The 18,011-nt window shown below is 39.3% G+C and overlaps 1 protein-coding gene across 1 annotated transcript in view; it reads left to right on the top strand.

Annotated features, from left to right (window-relative positions):
- LOC126336485 (dynein axonemal heavy chain 7) overlaps positions 1-18,011 on the top strand; it is a 978,012-nt gene that overhangs the window by 548,343 nt on the left and 411,658 nt on the right. The window contains exon 37 of the mRNA XM_050000228.1: positions 15,302-15,415. Within this exon, the coding sequence (XP_049856185.1) occupies positions 15,302-15,415 (114 nt within the window). The remainder of the gene's footprint in view (positions 1-15,301; positions 15,416-18,011) is intronic.

The raw sequence follows: 18,011 nt of genomic DNA, 5'->3' as shown, positions 1-18,011 counted from the left end.
GTGATTCAAACTGTGCTTTGATAAACCTCATTAATTCGCTTAAATCTGGCCCCTGTGTTTCAATTCCCATAGCCCCAACAGACTCTACGGATTGATGTTCTTTTTCCATTGTGTTTTGTTTTGCCTTTAATCTACTTATCATTAAAAGTACACTCACTTATTTCCACAACCCCCCACACTTCACAAACAATCAAAGGTCAGTAGTAGCTCACCCAGCATTGGTGGAAGGCGGCGTCGGTACCGGTGTATGGCGGTGTCAGCATCGATGGGTGGCAGCATCAGTATAGGTGGACGACGGCATCGGCTTTTGTGGATGGCTGCATTGGTGTTGGTGTGATTCAATGTTTGGTGTAGGTAGACGGTGGCGGCGGTTTTTGCAGACGGCAGTTTCAGCGTTGGTGTGAAGCGACGTCGGCATTGATGTATGGCGTCGTCGGCATTGGTGTACGGTAGCGTCGCCGTTGGTGTGCGGCGACAGCAGCGTTTATAGATGGCGGCATCGTCGATTTGAGACTAACTGCAGTGTTGTGCGATTTTCCTTCTTTAATATTTCCTCTTCTTTCTCAGGTCCTTTCTTTATGGTCACCATGTTCTTGCGGTGGCCCGGTATAATATTAAGCTCTCTCTATACAGCTTAAGCGTTTTTCGTGAACTTACTTGTTGAAGAATGCTGGTTCTGCTTTCTTGCAGCGCCGATGTCTTCTGCTTGCACCGGATGCTTCTCCGAAGATTTCACTGCTATGAAGGGGAAGTTTTCACTCTCTCGCTCTCTCTCTTCTTATTTAAAAAAATAAAAATAAAAAATTAAAAAAAACCGCTACTCTTGGAATATCATTAAATGCACCAGAACATATTTTATTTCCACTGAATGGGGCACTCTGCGAAACTTACAGACTTTGAATGTGTTCATGTGATACAGCGTCACATGTGTAATACGTCTGTTTGCAAGATTTCCAACACTCCTTAACATCCATAGCTCCACTGTTTCTGATGTGATAATGAAGTGGAAACATGAAGGGGCACATACAGCACAAAAGTGTATAGGCCAACTTCATCTGTTTACTGACACAGACTGCCAACAGTTGAAGAGGGTCATAATGTGTAATATGCAGACATCTCTCAAGACCATCACAGAGGAATTCGAAACTGCATCAGGATCCACTGCAAGTACTATGACAGTTAGGGGAAGGTGAAAAAACATGGATTTTATTGTTAAGCATCTGCTCATATTCCACACATAATGCTGGTAAATGCCAAAAGACACTTCGCTTGGTGGACGGAGTGTAAACATTGAATGACTGAACAGTGGAAAAACATTGTGTCAAGTGACAAATCACGGTCTGATGGCAGGGTGTGGGTATGGCGAATGCACAGTGAATGTCTTCTATCAGCAGGTGTAGTGCCAACAGTAAAACTCGGAGGTGGTGGTGTTATGGTATGGTCATGTTTTTCATGAGGGGGCTTGCACCCTTAGTTGTTTTTTAATGGCACTGTCACGGCACAGGCCTACATTGATGTTTTAAGCACCTTCTTGCTTCCCTCTGTTGAAGAGCAATTCGACACCTTTGGGATGTTTTGGAACACCAACTTCATGCCACGCCTCACCTACTGACATTGATGCCTCTCCTCAGTGCAGAACTTTGTGAAGAATGGGCCGCCATTCCCCAAGAAACCTTTCTGCACCTTATTGAACATATTCCTGCCAGATGGAAGCTGTCCTCAAGGCTAAGGATGGACCAACACCATACTGAATTCCAGCATTACCAGTGGAGGGTGCCATGAACATGTAAGTCATTTTCAGTCAGATGTCCAGATACTTTTGATCACATAGTGTATGAGACACATCCAGAAAGCAAACTTTATTGGGATCAGTTACAGCAGCGTTTGAGCTATTTTTCAACAGTCACCAAAAGAACTGAGAAGCTTGTTGTGTCATGGGATTGACTTTTGTATTCCTGTGCCATAGACACAGGCACAAAGGCACTACCTGTGTTTCAGCATTGAGCATCTGACCTGCACCCACATATATGAGGGTTGGAACTTTAATAGTGGCAACTATTTATTTACAGCTCGTACAAAATAGATACTTGTTTAAAAGTTTTAGTGACCTTCAAAGTAGTCACCAGCATTGTGTATAACACGTTGCCAGTGATGTAGAAGTCGTAGGATACTCTTAGCAGTGCCAGTTGTGTTGACAGTTCAAGCGTCGTGGTCTATTGCCCAACACATATATTAGCCCTTGTCAGTTCAACTCGATTTCTAAACTGAAGGAAATACTTTACGACATTCGCTTCAGAACTGTTACAAATTTGTCAGGCAATAGACTACACTACTCAAACTGTCAACACAACTGGCACTGCTAAGAGAATCCTATGACTTCCACATCACTGGCAATGGGTTATACACAATGTTCGTGACTGCTTTGAAGGTTAGTAAAACTTTGAAACATGTATCTATTTTGTACGAGCTGTAAATAAATAGTCGCCACTATTAAAGTTCCAACCCTCATATATCGTGCATCCAGTTGAAAAGCGGAGCAAGTGGCCAGGACATTTAAAATGCAAATGCAAAAAATAATGACCGCACCTGATGCTGGGGAAGCACTCACCACCTTCCTTGCCACCTACTAGTCCACGTAAGGATGCTGAAATTTTAGTTGGGTGCAGACTCCACACCATGTTCAATCTGCTGTGCTAATCTCAGTGGGCTTACAACCCCTATCCACAGTTTTGCTGCGTGGGCTCCAACTTCTGGACTCATATTTTCAGCCAGAACCCTGGGTGGACGCAGGACACCAAGGTTGGCATTACAGATATTTGACATTGCGGCTAGTCAGGAGCAGCTTGTCTGGCATCGGAATCAGCTCTGGCTGCAACATGATGTACCTTCCTGCCACCCTTTCCCCTCTAATATCAACTGGACATGTCCTCCGCAACCACTCCAGGGACAAGCAGCCTGCCTCTTACCACTACAGACTCTGCCCTAATGTTAGTCATTGACAGGAAAGTGACAGTGACTGGCAATGGGAGTCTATAGAGCTGGAACTACTTCCTGCCCCTGTGGTGCTTCTAGCTCCTACCCTCACCAGTGTTGACCCCTCCCCTTACCACTGACAGAGGTTAAGTGTGTTGGGCCTATGGTGCTCATGCTGGCTGAACCGCTGGTCCTGTCTCCATCAAATCCTGGCACCCACTCCCCTGCAGGCTGGCCTAGCTGTGTCTCAGATCCTGTTGATTGGCCGTTCTCCCCTACAAGGCACCACTTTCTAACCCAGCCAGGAGCCTCTGGCGGGTATTCCTGTGTCACTTTCTCCCCTTCCTTGGTGAAGTTGGCTCAGGCCAGAGTGTATTGGCCCCGAGTGGCAGTTAAGGGTGGAGGGGTTTGGTATCCAATGGTGTTATGGGTTTCCCACCTAGCCCAAGTGTTGAAGGGAGAACACATTACAGATACTCAGGCTAGCCTGCCTGGGAAATCGATAACACCATTGTATACCAAACCCCTCCCACCCTTACTGAACTAGGGGTCAAAACACCCTGGCCTGAGCCAACTTCACCAAGGAAGGGGGGACAGTGATGCAAGAATACTGCCAGAGGATTCTGGCTGGGTTAGAAAGTAGTGTCTTCAGAAGGAGACCTACATGAAGTGCAGCAGCTGTGGCAATCATGCCAGATTGTGGTGTCTCTGACAAGTGTTTTCCATGTAATAACTTAGCCTGGCTCTCGCTAGACAGTCTCTCACTGGTCTCTGAAGCCTGTAATTATTCACCATTGATTAGTAGAGTCTTGATGTTGCCTGATTTGTGTTTGTGGTTTGGATCACTCCCTGTATTGTTGTATACACTTGGGATAACTTTGCTACACACTGAACTTATGTTGTTTATTTGTTTGCTTTGTAAAATTAGCCTGTCATTTACCACTGAAATTGGCTCTTTCATTCTGACATCTCTGTGTTACCACCAGTGTGAGTTGCTACAAACTATGTTCTACCTATGGTGAGCAGGACAGAAAAAGTGACCCAAGAGCCATCTCTTATACTTTCATGTATGAGCTGTACCTAGTTTCCCTTCTCTGTCCTCTGTAGGTATAGGACATGCATAGTGAAATGACATGTATCAATAATCCTGACGGACACCTTTGCTACATGCACAGATTCAGCTGAGATCAATACTGTTTCTTATCCTGCATTAACTTACCTCTCAGCTCTGTTAATGTGTGGCCAATCATAATCCCAAAATAAGTTGGCAAAGGTCACATTGGTGCCATAACTAAGGGTGACTATCATTTCCAGATCACCACCTAAATTATTAGGTATTATTCATGTCCAAAGTGTTTTCCAACTCCAATAACTATCTCCTATTTTGTCCTCCTTTGTAAAATCCTAATTAAAGGCACTACGTTCTTGTCTTCCCTTTGCACTGCACCTAGTCTGAATACACTGGCAGCTTATTACAATACCCATAGATTTTCCTAAAATGGAGGCATACATTTCATTCTTGGCTACTACCTATATGCAGTATTTTCTTCTTGCTAACTTTCTGAACTCTCCTAGGCTCCTTGCTCATGATTGTAGTGTGCTGCTCATTTCCTGTTCTTAGTCCTATCTAAGGCTCTTCTCTGCTTAAATCTCAAACTGTTTGACACAGTTTACAGTGTTTATGATGAAATTATCAGATCATGTTTTTGTTCTACCTTCCTTCCTAACAGCTGGTAAATTCTAACCATTCTCCTCCCATCTGTCTGCCTTGATCCTGATTAGTCCCTTCTGTGCTTCCTCTGACTGTACATGAATGGCACAGATTTTCCTTTCCTGTTCCTCTATCAAAAAGTTATTGCTGCACACTATAGTTCCATGAGATAGCATTTCTAATTTTCATTTGTTCTTCCAACTATATTCCACCCCTCCACCTGTGGTAAGATTTTGAGTAGAAAGAGTACAGATAACACAAACCTCAAATAAAGCTAAGATATGTATCAATGACTTCCCAAGCTACAGAATAGGACCATAACAATAAAAACCAAACATAGAATTCAGGCTCATTGTGAAGATCTATTCAAAACAATGGGGATGCTATCTGCACTGTATGAGTACATTTACCAGTCACTTATGCTTATAAAAAAAAACCTTGACAATTACAGCAAAAATGACTCTAACTAAACTTACATTTACCAAGAAAGAAGAAACCTAAAACTCAAAACATCTTTGTCTATAATGGAATAAAGTTGTGCATTTAATTGCCCAAGGAGATTAAAGATATTACTTAAACTTATTTAAAAGACAGTTAAAAAGTATCTGTTGAGCAATATGCCGTATACAGTGTGGAACTACATTGATAACCCAGAGTAAGGTTTCAATAAAAAAATGTAACACAACTAATTAATAATAAAACACCTCTGTCATTTCACAGCACATTGTTGCACCATAATGTTCATTTGTATTTTCTAGAAAACTATACACTAAAGCTCTGCAGTCAATAATACCGGGCGATCAAAAAGTCAGTATATATTTGAAAACTGAATAAATCACGGAATAATGTAGATAGAGAGGTACAAATTGACACACATACTTGGAATGACATGGGGTTTTATTAGAACCAAAAAAATACAAGCATCCCTAGCGATATCGGCCAGTCACGATACACTTGTGACTTCAGGTAACCCCAAAGCCAATAATTGCACGGACTGAGGTCTGGGGACCTGGAAGTGGCGTCTGAGCACACGACCATCACCAAACAGCGCGTGCAAGAGATCTTTCATGCGTCTAGCAATATGGGGTTGAGCGCCATCCTGCATAAACATTGTACATTCCAGCAGGTGCTTATCAGCCAGGCTGTGGATGATGCGATTCTGTAACATATTGGCGTACCTCTCACCCGTCACGGTAGCAGTTACAAAACCAGAATCACGCATTTTCTCGAAGAAAAAAGGCCTGATAACGGTAGAGGTGGTAAATCCAACCCATACCGTGACTTTCTCGTTGTGCAATGGAGTTTCCACGACAGTTCTAGAATTTTCGGTAGCCCAAATTCTGCAGTTGTGGGTGTTGAGAGACCCTGGGAGCGTGAAATGAGCTTTGTCAGTCCACAACACGTTACTCAACCAATCATCATCTTCCGCCATCTTTTGGAACTCCCTCCCCGCAAATGCCATCCGCTTCACTAAATCACCAGGTAACAGTTCATGATGCCGATGGATTTTGTATGGATAGCATCGGAGGATACACCTCAGTGCCAACCAAACAGTAGTGTATGGAATGCCGTTGCGACATGCGACTGCAAGAGCGCGGACTTCCCTGTGCATAGACGAACCCGCTACAGTCTCAATTTATTCCTGACCTGTCTTAGCAGCGTTATGCCTTGTGCTCGGTCAGCCACTATGGGATCTATCATCTAAACAACCCGTGGTTTCGAACTTCGAAATCATTCTCGCTACAGCTGCATTTGTCAATGGACCTTTACCCCTTCAAATCCCCTTCCTATGGCGATAGGATCGTAAAGCTGAACTATCACATTCCCCTTTCTGATAATACAACTTCACTAAAGGCGCCTTTTCAGGTAACGTCAACATGCTGCGACTGCTGGTGTATCTGATTCTCATTACAGATCCTTTCATACATGATTGTCATGCACAGTCACTGATGTTTTGCTGTCCAGCGCCATCTGTCGGCCATTTTGTGAACTTTTTTTTTGTTCTAGTAAAACCCCATGTCATTCCAAGTATGTGTGTCAATTTTTACCTCTCCATCTACATTATTCCATGGTTTAAGTTTTCAAATTTATACTGACTTTTTGACCACCCGGTAAATAAAAAAATTGCCTTCTTTCTGAGCTCAACACCTAATTCATTGTGGGAGGATGCTAATGGAGGATGGAGGCTCTAATCTGCATCCAGCCATCTTGATGTAGATTTCTCGTGGTTTTCCTAAGTTACTTCACAGAAGTGCCAATGGTTCCTACAGTAAGGCCATGGCCAACTAACTGTCCTACCCATATCAAACTAGACCAGTATGTAATGACTGTATATCTGAATTAGACATTTTCTTGTTGTGAAACTGTAATAACAGGACCATCTAATAAACTCATGAAAATGATCCATTACTGAATGAAACTACCACTACTAATACTAAATGCTGCAGTAGAAGTGTGAATGAGAATGGTTTTGTAGGTGTTAGGGAGTACCAGAAGAATGCAAGATATTGCATATATTAAATCATGATTTAGATCATGTTATAAATGGTGACACAAATGAAACATATATGACTTTCTGCAGTTTACCTTTTCCATGATCTTCTGCTGTCTCCTTTGTCTGCTGCCTCACTGTCTTAATGCTTTCTTACTGCAAAGTCTTATCACCCTTCTTTCTGTGACACATGGCAATGATGCACTTATTAAGACATTAATTTGTGCTTAGGAGAAACTGCAATAAAACCAAAGTGTAAAATTTTGATTTAGATCTTATGATTTTCCTACCATTACTTCTCATCTCTGTTGGCTCTAAAATCTGTAAAAGAGCAAACAAAAACATTCTGGAGAGTATGTTCGCCAGTTATCTTTTATCTTTTATGTTTTCTCTCCCTAGCTGTCTTTTCATTTCACTTTTCATGTTTGATCCATATTATTCCTTTCTGTCTATTTTCATTTTAGTTTTACATTTTCAGAATAGATCTGCTTATGCTTTACATTCACACTAAATGGTTATTACTCCCAAACTTGCTTAGTTGGTACTTTTGTAACAAAATCACTCAACATGGATGTGGAACATGTAAAAAGAAATTGTAACACATTTAATACCATATTACTCATGAAATTGTAAATGTGTACATATTAATGTGTGTAAAACATAATACCAGTAATTCCCTGGTTATTATGGTCACCATAATAAGAAGAACAAAGTTACGCTACTTACTTACATATTAATCATATTAACTCACTCAAAGATTTGCAGAAGGCAAACAATATAATTGACAGAATAAATAACATATTAAAATAATAGAAATACATTGCCTTAATGTCATTTTTCTGAATGAAATCATCTAGATTGTTTTACCCATTAGTGCCCATGTTAATAACTTTTTATGTTTATCACTTTTCGCAATTTTTGCTACATTGAGAAAAGCATTTCAAGTGAAAAAGCAGTTTTTACCTTTCTAGTTTTAATATGATGTGTCATAACATATATGTGATTGTAAGTAGTGTTCAGAACAAAACATATGAGGGCTTGCTGAAAATTAATACTACTGCATTTTTAATGTGAAAACTCTTAAAGCTTTTTAAATAAGTCAAATATTATTAAAATTCTACATCTTTATTCTTCATGTTTACATATTTGTAGTACTGCCACTAGAGGGCTCTGAATTTTAGCGTGTAACATGGTGGTGTCTAATGTAACGATGTTGGTAGTTGAGAAACAACATGCTGTAATCGAGTTTTGAGTCCAAAGAGTTTATACATACATGGAACACTTTCTCCTTCAGCATGCCAATGCCAGACCATGCATGAGCACTATGACATTTGGAACAATCCAGTTCCTTGGGTTTACTGTCATTGATCATCATGCCGCCTGTCCTGACTTGATTCAATTTTCATCTGCGTCCTTCAAGGACTTCACTTTGATAGTGAGGAAGCAGTGCAAGCAGAGGTGACATTGTGCCTCCATCAACAAAGTCAAATGTTCTACAGTGACAGTATCAACAAACTGATCTTTTATTTGGAGATATTGTTTATTGCTAGAGTGACATGGTGAGAAATAAATATATAGATATGAAGAATAAAGATGTAGAATGTTAAAAGAATTTGTTTGATTTTTTAAAAAAAGCTATAAGAATTATCACACAAAATATTGGAGGCATTGTGTTTCAACATACCTTCATACATTTATATCAAAAGGTTTCATACTTTTGTACCAAAAGACAGAATCATCACATGATGATATTCAGGTTATAGAAAAAATGTTTGCACTCTATTACCAAGTTGTTCCCAATAGCTGATTGCAGCTGATGCCAACTAGCACAGGAATGAAAGAACTGATGTTCAACATTGCTGATATAAGCATAACAAGTCAATTATGTGCCATTAATCTGTTACTGGGCACTAATGGTCTAAAATAGATCATTTCAGTATAGGTTTTATTGAAATCGACACTGAACATTGTTTTACAAGTTCACCAGTCGTAAAAGGCGATGAAAAGAACAAACCACTAATGGGGATAACCCCCCTTTTAGTGTGATTAGTTGGTTCAGGACAGAACTAATGAAGCCTCGGACAAGCGCTGTCATGGTTGGGGATGACGGTTGAGCCCTATTCCCGTCCACAATCGTAACAACACTGCTAGCCATACAGAAAATTATTTAAATCCAAATAAAGGTGTTTTGCAGGATATGCTTCCTGCAACCACTCTAGAAGGAAAACAAAGACAGAGGATGAGATGGTCAGATGAAGGTAACCGTCACCTCATGTTCTGCTATTACCAAGCAACAAACTTAGGAACCAACACAACTGGATACAGATCACAAGTATACACAACATTTATTACCTAGCTGATCAGATCCGTGTAATAATCAGAAATAACAGGATATCCCAGTCAGAATTAGAAAACATCAAACAACAAGTACAACAAATACTGGAACAAAATAATGTGCAATCAGAAGAAGAAGAAAATACAGTAATGGACTCAAACATCCCAGAGCAAAAAAACAAAGAACAACACGCATCAGTTAAACAATCAGAGGAAAACGAAATCTTAAGACAGCTACCAGAACAAGCACAATTAGAACATGAAGTGACACACATGTTAGATGTAGAAGAAAAATTTCAGCTGACATGTATAGAATACAAAGACACAAATACAGACATTAGACCATTCTTGCATAGACCACCAAATAACCTACAAGTCAAAACAACAATAACTACTATCAACACAATCACACACAACAAAATAAATGAAAATACAACTATGGAAGAGTTACAACTACTGGTTTATAAAGGACCACTCACTACACTAAATATACACACTAGGCAGAGATCAGAACCAACCAACACACAGAAGAAACCCACAAAACCAGCATGGCAACACAGGCTACAGATCAGAATAGAAAAACTGAGAAAAGACATCGGACAGCTAACACAATTTATAAGAAATGAAATATCAGACAAAAAACGAAAAAGGTTAGGTAAAATCTCACAAAAAGAATCGATAGAGCACTTAGATGAAAAGAAGCAGAAATTATAAGCATTGGTCAAACAACTTAAAAGATACAAAAAAAGTGAAAATAGAAGGAAACAAAACCAAACATTCAACACAAATCAAAAGAAATTTTACCAGACAATAGATAACACACACATTAAAATAGACAATCCACCAAACTTAACAGACATGGGACACTTCTGGGGCAACATATGGTCAAACCCAGTGCAACATAACAGACATGCATGGTGGATACAAGCAGAAATAGACACATACAAGATGATACCACAAATGCCTGAAGTGATAATTTTGCAACATGAAGTCACCCGAGCAATTAATTCTAAGCACAATTGGAAAGCCCCCGGAAAAGATAAACTAGTAAATTTCTGTCTAAAGAAGTTCACTTCAACACATTCACATCTACCCAAATTATTTATCAGTTACATTGCAGACCCATACACAGTCCCTGATGCACTTACACATGGAATAACTTATCTGAAACCTAAAGATCAAGCAGACAGAGCAAACCCAGCAAAATATTGCCCATAACATGCCTACCAACAATATACAAAATATTAACTTCAGTCATTACACAGAAATTAATGATACATACAACACAGAACAAAATTATAAATGAAAAACCAAAAGGCTGCTGCAAAGGAGCATGAGAATGTAAAGAGCAACTGATAATAGATGCAGAGGTGACATATCAAGCTAAAACTAAACAAAGGTCGCTACACAGTGATCCAGTTTCTAAACATAGTAATGAAAAATTGGAAAACTGCACTTAATATCCAAACAAATTCAAGTAATATCACATCACAGCCAATACAGATTAAGCATGTAATATACCAAGGAGGCTCATTAAGTACTTTCTGGTTCTGCCTTGCTGTCTACCCACTATCCAGCACGCTAAATAATACAAATTATGGATATAATATTACTGGAAGGTACCAACACCAAATCACACTTTTGCTATACATGGATGATCTAAAACTACTGGCAGCAACAAATCAACAACTGAAACAATTACTAAAGATAACAGAAGTATTCAGCAATTATATAAATATGGCTTTTTGAACAGACAAATGTAAGAAAAATAGCATAGTCAAGGGAAAACACACTAAATGGAGAAGATAACATATTGGATAACCACAGTGACTGCTTAGAAGTGATGGAAAAAACAGATGCCTATAAATATCTAGGATACAGACAAAAAATAGAAATAGATAATACAAATATTAAAGAAGAACTAAAATAAAAATATAGACAAAGACTAACAAAAATACTGTAAACAGAACTGACAGCAAGAAACAAGACAAAAGCCATAAATACTTATGCTATACCAATATTAACCTACTCATTTGGAGTAGTGAAATGGAGCAACACAGACCTGGAAGCACTCAATACACTTACACGATCACAGTGTCACAAATATAGAATACATTACATACATCCAGCAACAGAAAGATTCACATTAAGCAGAAAGGAAGGAGGAAGGGGATTTATCGACATAAAAAACCTACATTATGGACAGGTAGTCAATTTAAGAAAATTCTTTATAGAATGAGCAGAAACTAGCAAAATACACAAAGCAATCACTCATATCAATACATTGGCTACACCATTGCAATTTCATAATCACTTCTACAACCCTTTAGATCACGTAACATCAACAGATTGAAGAAAGTAAGTTGGAAAAAGAAAACACTACATGGCAAGCGCCCGTATCATCTAACACAGCTACACATCGATCAACATGCATCCAACACATGGCTACAAAAAGGAAATACACTCCTGGAAATTGAAATAAGAACACAGTGAATTCATTGTCCCAGGAAGGGGAAACTTTATTGACACATTCCTGGGGACAGATACATCACATGATCATATTGACAGAACCACAGGCACATAGACACAGGCAACAGAGCATGCACAATGTCGACACTAGTACAGTGTATATCCACCTTTCGCAGCAATGCAGGCTGCTATTCTCCCATGGAGACGATCGTAGAGATGCTGGATGTAGTCCTGTGGAACGGCTTGCCATGCCATTTCCACCTGGCGCCTCAGTTGCACCAGTGTTCGTGCTGGACGTGCAGACCGTGTGAGACGACGCTTCATCCAGTCCCAAACATGCTCAACGGGGGACAGATCCGGAGATCTTGCTGGCCAGGGTAGTTGACTTACACCTTCTAGAGCACGTTGAGTGGCACGGGATACATGCAGACGTGCATTGTCCTGTTGGAACAGCAAGTTCCCTTGCCGGTCTAGGAATGGTAGAACGATGGGTTCGATGACGGTTTGGATGTACCGTGCACTATTCAGTGTCCCCTCGACGATCACCAGAGGTGTACGGCCAATGTAGGGGATCGCTCCCCACACCATGATGCCGGGTGTTGGCCCTGTGTGCCTCGGTCGTATGTAGTCCTGATTGTGGCGCTCACCTGCACGGCGCCAAACACGCATACGACCATCATTGGCACCAAGGCAGAAGCGACTCTCATCGCTGAAGACGACACGTCTCCATTTGTCCCTCCATTCACGCCTCTCGCGACACCACTGGAGGCGGGCTGCACGATGTTGTGGCGTGAGTGGAAGACGGCCTAACAGTGTGTGGGACCGTAGCCCAGCTTCATGGAGACGGTTGCGAATGGTCCTCGCCGATACCCTAGGAGCAACAGTGTCCCTAATTTGCTGGGAAGTGGCGGTGCAGTCCCCTACGGCACTGCGTAGGATCCTACGGCCTTGGCGAGCATCCGTGCGTCGCTGCGGTCCGGTCCCAGGTCGACGGGCACGTGTACCTTCCGCCGACCACTGGCGACAACATCGATGTACTGTGGAGACCTCACGCCCCACGTGTTGAGCAATTCGGCGGTACGTGCACCCGGCCTCCCGCATGCCCACTATACGCCCTCGCTCAAAGTCTGTCAACTGCACATACGGTTCACGTCCACGCTGTCGCAGCATGCTACCAGTGTTAAAAACTGCGATGGAGCTCCGTATGCCACGGCAAACTGGCTGACACTGACGGCGGCGGTGCACAAATGCTGCGCAGCAAGCGCCATTCGATGGCCAACACCGCAGTTGCTGGTGTGTCCGCTGTGCCGTGCGTGTGATCATTGCTTGTACAGCCCTCTCGCAGTGTCCGGAGCAAGTATGGTGGGTCTGACACACCGGTGTCAATGTGTTCTTTTTTCCATTTCCAGGAGTGTATATACAGTGAGACAGAATTATTCATGATTGCAATACAGGATCAAACAATAAACACCAGATATTACAGCAAGCATATTATTAAAGATCCCACTACCACAACAAATAAATGCAGACTTTGCTAACAACAAGTAGAAACAGTAGATCACATCACAAGCAGATGTACAATACTAGCAAATACAGAATACACAAGAAGCCATGACAATGTTGCAAAAATAATACATCAACAACTTGCCATACAACATAAACTAATAAAACAACACATTCCCACATACAAGTATGCAACACAAAATGTACTGGGAAATGATGAATACAAATTATACTGGAATCGAACCATTATAATAGATAAAACAACACCACATAACAAACCTGACATAATACTCACCAATGAAAAGAAGAAATTAACACAACTAATCAAAATATCCATACCCAATACAACAAATATACAGAAGAAAACAGGACAAAAAATTGAAAAATACATCCAACTGGCTGAGGATGTCAAGGACATGTGGTATCAGGATAAAGTTGACATTATACAAATTATGCTATTAACTACAGGAGTCATACCACACATTATCCACCAGTAAATCGATGCAATACAGCTACATCCAAACATATACATAGAACTACAGAAATCTGTAATTATTGATACATGTTCAGTTACCCAAAAGTTCTTAAATGCAATGTAACATATACCGTACAGTTAAAAGGAAGTCACGCTTGATCAAGGTCTGCCCCACTTTCCATTTTTAACCAGACATAATGCCTGAGAAAGGAAAATATAATAATAATAATAATAATAATAATAATAATAATAATAATAACAATAATAATTTTGTGTCACTCAGATACCTGGTGCAAATCTTTTTATTGGATGCCACTCTGTCTGCTTTTGTGTCCCTAACGTACTCCAGCTATCCAACCAGGAAAAGGAAACCTACAGTTTAATGTGGAATGTGAACCATTTATTGTTTCTGGGGACTCCTCACATTGTTGAGAGGTGAAGGCTAGATTCAAACAAAGGCTAAAAATACATGGTCTAACTGAAACTCCATCCTACAACCTCTGTGTTTCCAGGCATGTGCTTTACCACTAGACCTGCAGGCCTCACATGTCTGTAGACTTTTTATCTATGGGTCTTGTCGAGTGAGTTTGTAAGTATCAAAGTATGCAACATATATGGATGTATGTATTGGCTGCATTGTTTTAGAATATTAAATTATTTACACTGCCAAGCGACCATAGACCTTAGTATTTAACTTAAATTTCAACTTGATATATCCACCCATCTATCTGAGAAAAAAGGATCCTAACAGATGTACATACATACACACAGACAGACGACAACGTGGTCCAGCAGGAACTCTTTTTTTTACTGTCTGAGGTACCTGAACCCTATAAATAATAAGATTATTGATAAAGGAATTGAAAAAAGTACTTGTGCTATAGTGTTTGCTGTAGATGAAAGTGTGTCTAATTTTCTGCAAAACTGCCTCAACTCTGGAAACAAACACTATAGCTTGGAAAGCATTTTTGTATACTTTCTTCATTGAAATTCCCTGTCTGGGATGATAATGAGCTGAGGAAAGTGATTTAGGGTTAATGCTGTAAGGCTTAGTGTTTATTTTAGCAAACTGTCTCTTGATTCACTTAGAATTTGTTATAAATCATACACATTAATCGCTAACATATTTATTTTGTACCAAAAAATAAAAATTACTTTACATGTGTCCCAAACTGCCAGGATTTATTGAAAGAATATAACTTTTTGACGCCGTGTCATAGTAAATATAATTTCTTTCTTTTCTTCTTGATGTATTACATACATTTGTATAGTAGATGAAAATAAATTGATATTATGCTTTATTGACTAAAATATAATTAACTTTCTTTCTGGTTATTACTCATAGGTTGAAATAACAAAATTATATGGGATGACAGAATGGCATGAAGACATAAAAACAATTTTGAGACGGACGTGTTCTTCTGATCAGCATGTTGTATTTTTGTTCACAGACTCTCAGGTATGTATCAGATATTTTTCTTCTTAACATACAGTAAATTCGCAGTTATCCAAGTATATGTGAACTTGAGGCTTCATAGATAATTTGAAGACATGGATAATCAAAAATACACAAGTTTTTACCAGAAATTGCTGTTTGATAGTTTTACAAAACACGCTAAATGTTGCAGTTAAAGTACACTTCAATACTTCAAGGTAATTTACTGGAAACATACACCTTATTTACAAAGTGTATTTCATATCAGTTGCTTTCAGGAAATAGTCGAACTTTAGCTCCTAGGGAAAAGGCTAGGTAAATGTATAAACAAGAAATTGGCTTTTTTTCCCTCTGTGTATACTGCCACAGTGTAGCTTGGTAATTTGGCGATAGTCAGGGCTAGTCGCAAAATTGGTGAGTGCAGATGCCATGCTACAGAAGGAGCTGTTTCCTGAAATGGCATCCCCGATCACCAGATCTCACTTCGTGTGACTTTTTTTTCTGTGGGGACATGTTAAAGATCTGGTGTATGTACCAACTCTACCATGTGATGTAGCAGAGATCCGGGAGAGAATACAGGAAGCGACTGCCACAGTCGACGATGCCGTATTGACTGTATTGACGTCTGGCAGGTCACTCAGGGTTTGCATATCCAATGTTTTTTTTTTAAAAAATCTTTCAGAGTTTCTCTTCAAAAGCAATATGTATGACATCTGTACAATGTTTAATTCTTGTGCAATAAATAATTGAAAGTGTTCTCAGACTTTATGTACATCCTGTAGTTCAGACTTTGTTTTCATTTTTTCAAAAACCGTGGAACTATGTACAGATAATCCAGACTTGATTATCTATGCCCTTTTAATTCAGAGCTTACTCAACACCAATAAACCTACCATGCCCACTTTTTTAAAGAATTGTACTCCAGTGATTACTTTGCAAATGGATAATATGTTAAATAGTGTCCTTAAACATGTAAGTGAGAAAGAATTTAGAAAAGGTTTGAAATTATGTATAAAGTTCATTGGAAGTCACTAAGTGCTTTCATTATCGAACACTGGTTGAGTGTAATTTGGGTAATTTGTGGTTCATTTTAAGCAAAAGTTTGTTTTTGGTTTATTTCAGTATTTATGATGTTATATCTCCTGAAGGACGTGTCGAACAATTATAAATTTTTGCTGCTACATTCAGTAGTATAAGTGGATACTGTCTGAAAAATTTGTTGCAAATAAGATTAGTATTAAAGAAGTAATAATTTAAGATGTTACTCCTGATGCTGAACTTTTTCTATATGAACATATTTTGTGGGGGTCTCAGTGAGAAAAAAGTTTGCAGAGGTTTCAAATTATGTGTTAAGTTTAATGGAAGTCGGCTACTGCTGTCATTCTCAAATACTGGGTGAATGAACTCTAGGAAATTGGTTGTTGGTTTGCATACTGTGCTACTTATGAGATGTACTTAATGAAAACATGGTTATGTATAATGATGGTGCCTTTACATTGTTGAAAAGTTTCTTTATTGAGAGGCTGAATCACACTGTTAGTTCTGCGTGGAATCCGAATTATATTAACATTCTTTTAATCATCCTTCTAAGATGGAGATGTTTTTATGTCCAGGCCAAGAGCCAGCAATTATTTTCTGCAACTGGTAAGAAAACATTTTGAATATAATATTGCAACTTATTCTCTCCCATTTTTCTGGATTTTGCCACGTCAGTTACAAGATGTTTGCAACTAAATGGTTGGTTTTTAATTTGTTGGTCGTAATTTGCCCCGAGTTTCCTGAAGAAAGATATATATCACTGTGGAAAGAGTAATCCACTGATACACACCTTGGTCGTTGTTATATCTAATGTGTCATAATATTCACCAACTGCGAAGTGACTCTGTATTTTCTCATTTAAAGTGATAATGTGCAATTTGCGCACAGTTCTTGCTCAAAACCTGGCTGATTGGCTTTATACACAGATTTTTAGGAGATAACATAAAGCATCACATCATGTCAGCTACGATTTTCTCTATAGTATTACTCATTAATGGTGTATCCTCAATACATTTACTTGAGGCAACTTCATAAGTTTGCGATTTCCATTTCTGGACAGTTTCCAGAAGCTGATTAACTATGTTGATGAAGGCTGTATATTAGTATTGTTCATCTCATTTGCGGTTCAGAGGACCCTGTCTCACAGATCTCCGATAGTAACAGTGATCTGACTTACATGAGCAGTTTAATATCTTTAGAATAGTTTTTCTTTCACCCTTCTGCAAGTTTCGTTTTGGTGCATATTTCAAAGTTTGTGTAAATCTGTCTTCCATTCAGACAATTTGCATTCAAATTTTATGAAATGAAACCAGCTTTGTTCATTGCCTAACTATAAGGATTTTCTTCCTCCTCCGTTTAACCAAAAAATTTACAGCCTTTCTTTCTGTCACTGAAAACTATTACTGTAATGTTTTCTTTGAGCTAAAAAGACACTGTCTTTTTGTTTTGGACTTTAGTTAGCACAAGAATCATTATTTGAACCATAGTTCAAAGATACGGCAGAGTGATTTCCTATTTCTTCTTTCCTGTTTTCTAAATTTCTAACAAAATGTCGACATCATTCAAATGAAATTTCAGAAAA

The sequence above is a fragment of the Schistocerca gregaria genome, chromosome 2 (assembly GCF_023897955.1).
Source record: "Schistocerca gregaria isolate iqSchGreg1 chromosome 2, iqSchGreg1.2, whole genome shotgun sequence".
NCBI classification, from domain to species: domain Eukaryota; kingdom Metazoa; phylum Arthropoda; class Insecta; order Orthoptera; family Acrididae; genus Schistocerca; species Schistocerca gregaria.
This window is presented reverse-complemented; position numbering and strand designations above follow the sequence as displayed.